Here is a 6,000-nt window from a genome sequence, read left to right on the forward strand (position 1 = left end):
ACCAGCTTCACCTGGAATGCTTTTCCAACAGTCTTGAAGGAGTTCCCACATATGCTGAGCACTTGTTGGCTGCTTTTCTTTCACTCTGCGGTCTGACTCATCCCAAACTATTTCAATTTGGTTGAGGTCGGGGGATTGTGGAGGCCAGGTCATCTGATGCAGCACTGCATCACTCTCCTTCTTGGTAAAATAGCCCTTACACAGCCTGGAGGTGTGTTGGGTCATTGTCCTGTTGAAAAACAAATGATAGTCCCACTAAGCCCAAACCAGATGGGATGGTGTATCGCTTCAGAATGCTGTGGTAGCCATGCTGGTTGTGTGCCTTGAATTCTAAATAAATCACAGACAGTGTCACCAGCAAAGCACCCCCACACCATAACACCTCCTCCTCCATGCTTTACGGTGGGAAATACACATGCGTTGCTCATACGTTCAGCCCACCACGTCTCACAATGACACGGCGGTTGGAACCAAAAATCTCAAATTTGGACTCTAATTAACTTATCCTCTGGCGGTCCTCATGAGAGCCAGTTTCATCATAGCGCTTGATGGTTTTTGCAACTGCACTTGAAGAAACTTTCAAAGTTCTTGAAATGTTCCGTATTGACTGACCTTCATGTCTTAAAATAATGATGGACTGTTGTTTCTCTTTGCTTATTTGAGCTGTTCTTGCCATAATATGGACTTGGTCTTTTACCAAATAGGGCTGTCTTCTGTATATCTCTCTCCCCCCTTGAAAAGGAGATGGTAACCAGGGCCTTTGGAGTACCAACTATCCATCCATCATGATGTCCAAAGACAGTTTCAAACAATTACAAACAACGGTTAATACTCTGACACTGTAAAACACTGCGGCGGAAAAAAGCTGAGATACGCAGCCGCACATCCCCCCTCTCTGCCTATGTTTCCTCCACCTGGAGAGTGAAGACTTCCGTTCTCCAAACATGCCTTTTGATTTGACTCCACCAGCTCCACGACTTGTGGTGGTGTATTTATCGGCATTGTTATGTGTAGGTTTTTTCCCGTCTTATTAGATGGGTATCGCCTTAACCCCCATGGCTAACCCCATGGCCCCCTATGAGGGAGTGCTTGACAAAAGTACTTAGCTGGAAACACTGTGCTCTGGGTGCTTCCGTGGTGACATGCACCCACAGGCCCCAGCCCCTTTGGGTGCCCGACTGGCTAACAATGGATGTTTGAATTCTTCCATAGTGGCAAAACAAGGGCCAGACAAACGAATGGTGTCTGTGTGTGTGGTCTCAGCCGTAAACTGGGACAATTGATTCCAGAGTAAAAATTGAAACACTTATTTTTGTAACACTGATTTAATACATATTTTACACTTTTTCTTGCTTTGCTGACACCATTCTCTGTTCAAGCATTATGGAAATTGACTTACCACCAAACCAGTATAATATTGTTTCCTGTGCCATCCTGATCACGTTCCTGTTGAATGCTTGTCAAGGTTAAAATGTTTAAACTGTGTCTGCCCACCTATATGTGAGCTTATGTCATTTAAAAAAAAAAATCAATTTTACAAAGTTCAGATCCAGAGCTTTGTAGTGGTATATCTATATCATACACGACAATTGGTGTAACATTGGGAAGCTATGCTGCATTGAACGTTTATATTCTCCTACATTAATTTCACATTTCCACAAACTTCAAAGTGTTTCCTTTCAAATGGTATTAATAATATGCATATCCTTGCTTCAGGTCCTGAGCTACAGGCAGTTAGATTTGGGTATGTAATTTTAGGCGAAAATTGGAAAAAAAGAGTCCGATCCTTTAAGAGGTTAACATTCATATTTACGGATCCCATACAAGTTTGTAATTAAGGGACATGAAAGTTCACAAGTTCAAGAAGGCATTTCTGCAACAACACCCCTGGATTCAATGCAATCCTTACAACTTATCTAATCGCCTCTGCTAACTGAAATGTTGATTTGTTTCTAAATCAGACCATGATCAAACTACTAGCTATGAAACTATCAAAGTATTGCTTAGAAAAGTGTTTCCCAATCCTGGTCCTGGGAGACTCAAAACTAACTAACGCACCTGACCATCAAGCCATAATAATTAGTGGAATCAGGTGTGTTAGTGCTGGGCTGGTGGAAAAAATGGGCACCCATCCAAGACTCTGAAAAAAAGTATGCGAAGTAGGAACTAGCATAGAATGGGTCATTTTTATACAGTTGTGGTAAGAAGAAACATTTAGTTGTAGGGTTATTGCTGTCGGAAGGGCTAGTGCCCTAGCTGTGCTTGCTTCGCTCTATGTGTTTCGCATTGCAGTGTGAAATGCTAACCTGGCGCAAGTAGGCTTACACACCCGTCACATGACCTTTGACCGTGTGTGTGTGTGTGTGTGTGTAACCTCTCTCGGCAGGTCCGGCGTAGGCGTGACGGGCGCCAAGCAGACCATGTTCTACGCCGAGGTGTCGGACGAGAACTGTGTGGGTGAGGGCGGGGGCGAGCCACAGGAGGGCGAGCTGATCGAGGTGGTCAAGGTGCCCCTCCACGAGGCTATGACCTTCGCCTATGACGAGAGCATCCCCAAGACCATGGGCGTCATCTTCAGTTTCATCTGGTTCCACAACAACATGTCGCCCAAGTACAAGATCTCTACCAACGTGTAACCCACCCAACACCTGTCCCTGTCCCTGTACCCTTCAGCCTGAGGTAGAAGTTGCAGTTAACCACAGATCTGGGATCAATGACCCTAACCCATAGGCCTAATCTATACCATTAGGGGGATGGAGAAAAAATCTGATCCTTTGTCAGTGGTTAGGGACAACTTCAATCTACTCCCAACCCCTTCACCTTCGCCTTTGCCCATATACATATGTTGTCCCCAGGGCGACCATTTTTTCTCGTTACTAACTGTTATTTTTCGGAGGTTTGTCTAATTCTTATTTTTTTTATACGTGGTCTTAACTACTTTTCCTCTAAAACTTGCCATATGCTGGTGGCCAGCAGCACTTTTCGTTGTTAGTTTTCACTGTAAATGTATTACCTTTTCTCACAGAGAGGTCCAGTGTAGATAGCTACATGATAGCGTTCTCGTTCGGAGCTGCTCGTCTACCGTTGATTGGATCATGTTCCAGGAATGCAAAAATGTTGTTGCTTAGTCAGCGCCAGGGCTTGTTACGTATGTCGGACGTTGCTGAGTCTGTTTGATTACCGCAGCTGGTCCAGGCAAGCCTTGCTTACTTTCTCCACGGTCTACTCAGCCTCGAAGCCAGTGTTTCCCAATCATGGGGTGAGGGGGGTGCCCATTTTTATCCCAGCCCAGCACTAACACACCTGATTCCACTAATTATTATGGCTTGATGGTCAGGTGAGTTAGTGCTGGGTGAAACACAAATCTGCTCACCTTTTGGGTCCCCCAGGACCAGGATTGGGAAACACTTCTCTAAGCAATACTTGATAGCTGGTAGTTTGATCATGGTTTGATTTAGAAACAAATCAACAGTTCAGTTAGCAGAGGCAATTAGATAAGTTGTAAGCATTGCATTGAATCCAGGGGAGTCACTACAGTAGTGTGTGCTCTATGAGGTCACATGAAGTTGTACATTTGATAGAGGCTTCTTTTAACTACCATGGGAATATGACCTACCTCTACACTGGGTAGATTTATAACAGTAACTAATGTTGTCACAATACCAGCACCACAATACTCAGTATCACAATACTCGAAAGTATTGTAATATCATGATACTATGATACTTCTGAGTATCATGATACTGAGCATTGTAATAACACTAGTAACCACTATATAATTAATTGTGAAATTGTGAGAACCCTCTGGTGGACAATTGCTCTCACAATTATACGTGCGGGTTAGCAGGAAGGCTTCACCAATATTGGTTATAAGATCAAGAGCGTTATGTATATCTCAGACAGTGTTTTTGAGTAGGTTCAATGGGAGTTTTGTTTTGGGAAACTGAAAACCTAGCTTGTAACATGTAGGTGGAAGTTTAGCGTGCTACTTGACCCAGCTTCCTGGAACAGCACCCTGAGCCCTTAGCGCTGTGTTTTGCGATCCCCTTGTTGTTTTGAACCTGACTGCGGGGGCGGAAGAGTTTTGTTGATACCAGCACCGTCTGTGACGCTTGAAGAAAAATGGTTGCTCTTTTTAACCTGTGAAGCTGAGAGACATGGCCCAACAGTTAGACAGACCCCTCTTTTCCGTATGCCTGTTTTGGCCAGACCTCTTCAAAACACCCCCATTTCCACAGAAATCGACAACAGCAGCTATCCAAGTCTATGGTGGTTTGAAACTAGGGTTACAAAACTTTCCCAAAGTTCACAGGTTTTTCAGATATCCCGGTTGGAGGATTCCCAGCTGAAGTATTCCCTCCTTGATGATTCCCTTCCGTTTTACTGGAAATCCTCCAACTGGGATTTCTGAAAAACCTAGGAACTTTAGGAAAGGTTCCGGGATTTGCAACCCTATTTGGGACAGATGGAGCTTAAGACAACAATCAATCTCAAAAGCACTTGCTTAACATCTCAGGTCCAAACGGTTTCCCCCCCTTGACGAGGTGACATTCAGGGATCACCGATCTGCACCGTCTTAGCGATATAGTTTTTAACCATTGTGTATGGCAGTGATGTAGTAACATTTCTATATAGTTTGCAAATATTATGACCTGTTAAAGTCCTAAATGGTGAATTGACACATCTTCTCAAGAAAAACCTTTCTTTTGGCAACATATTAGTGTGTGGATTCATGGCCCCTTCCGCAAAAAGTTGTTAAAGATCAATGAAGCCGTGGTTCAATTCAATTTCATAACAATTGAAAATAAGCTATTGGCTTGAAAATATGTGGCTTCCTAACCGAAGGCTTAACAGCAAGGTCTAGTAGTTGTTGTTGGTAGAATAAGGAAACAGCAAGTTCTTAATACATAGTCGTTTACTTGTTTTGGACTTGTACAGTTTGTTACCTAGTTTAACTTTGATCACATTGGGTTAAGCTTGATGTCTGAATTGGCCTGTAATTGCATTCTGGGCGTCATCATTCCATAGCCACGTAGGTCTTAACATAACAGTTGATGAAACATAAAAATATTATACATTAACTTTGTTTACATTTGTGAAAGACTGGCTCGGTTTCCCAGAGTTGTAAAAGAGGCCAGTTGTTGTATCTGGTTAGGGGCAATTCCATGGTGATGGGTAGCTCAGATTTTTCACTTTCAAATGTATACTTAACAAAAACCATTGATTTCAAAGTTCAACACAACTCTATGCACAAGGACTACTTTAAGCAATTTCCACTGAACATTTTACAAAAACACATTTACAGGAAGAACTGTGCAGATACAAATGTTGGTAACAGAATAAAACTGAGGGAGATTTTACTGTAATTCTGTTACCAAACTTTCATCTGCACAGTTTTTCCATTAAATGTTTTTTTTATTTTTATGTACTGTGTAAATTATTCAAAGTAGTCATTGTGCATAGAGTTGTATGGTTTGTTAAACTTTGAAATCAATAGTTTTTGTTTGGCATACATTTTAAAGTGAAAAATCTGAGTCTGTGTAATGTCTTCTCAAACAGAGAACCAGTTTACCACCAGAAAATTACGTAATTTTTTGCCCAGCCAACTGGTTTGATTGTCCAACTGCTACAAGCCACAGTTTATCTTTCCAATGAACAATTCATCTGAAAGGCTCTTACTGCACTGTTACATCAACCATACATTTCCTGACTGATTTGAGATTCAACTAATACACTCTAGTCCACTGTATTTAATGCTTCCAGCTATGATCGCCGTGTGAGTAGCACAGCTGTTGTTTGGACTCTATTTAGGCATGAAAACTCAAACTTGATCCATGTCGGTCAGAGCATTTTGAGTGTAGGAAAAGTTGTGAGGAAGTCAGAGTAAAGCCCAGGTATCTCAAGTTGAAATCAAGTTGAAACGAGTGACCTCTCTAATAATGGTGTGTGGATAGATGGAGGATATCAGTAATGACGATGCTGTTAGAAGGCAAGGTAAAC

The 6,000-nt window shown here is 42.3% G+C and overlaps 1 protein-coding gene across 1 annotated transcript in view; it reads left to right on the forward strand.

Moving 5' to 3' along the window:
• nudt14 (nudix (nucleoside diphosphate linked moiety X)-type motif 14) overlaps nt 1-5,410 on the forward strand; it is a gene marked incomplete at its 5' end in the record, with an annotated part of 68,728 nt that extends 63,318 nt beyond the window's left edge. The window contains one exon of the mRNA XM_084151071.1: nt 2,387-5,410. Coding sequence (XP_084007197.1) covers nt 2,387-2,636 — 250 coding nt within the window. The 3' untranslated portion in view covers nt 2,637-5,410. The remainder of the gene's footprint in view (nt 1-2,386) is intronic.
• Nucleotides 5,411-6,000: the final 590 nt, after the last annotated feature.

Source organism: Coregonus lavaretus, assembly GCF_964263955.1.
Source record: "Coregonus lavaretus genome assembly, chromosome: 33".
NCBI lineage: Eukaryota > Metazoa > Chordata > Actinopteri > Salmoniformes > Salmonidae > Coregonus > Coregonus lavaretus.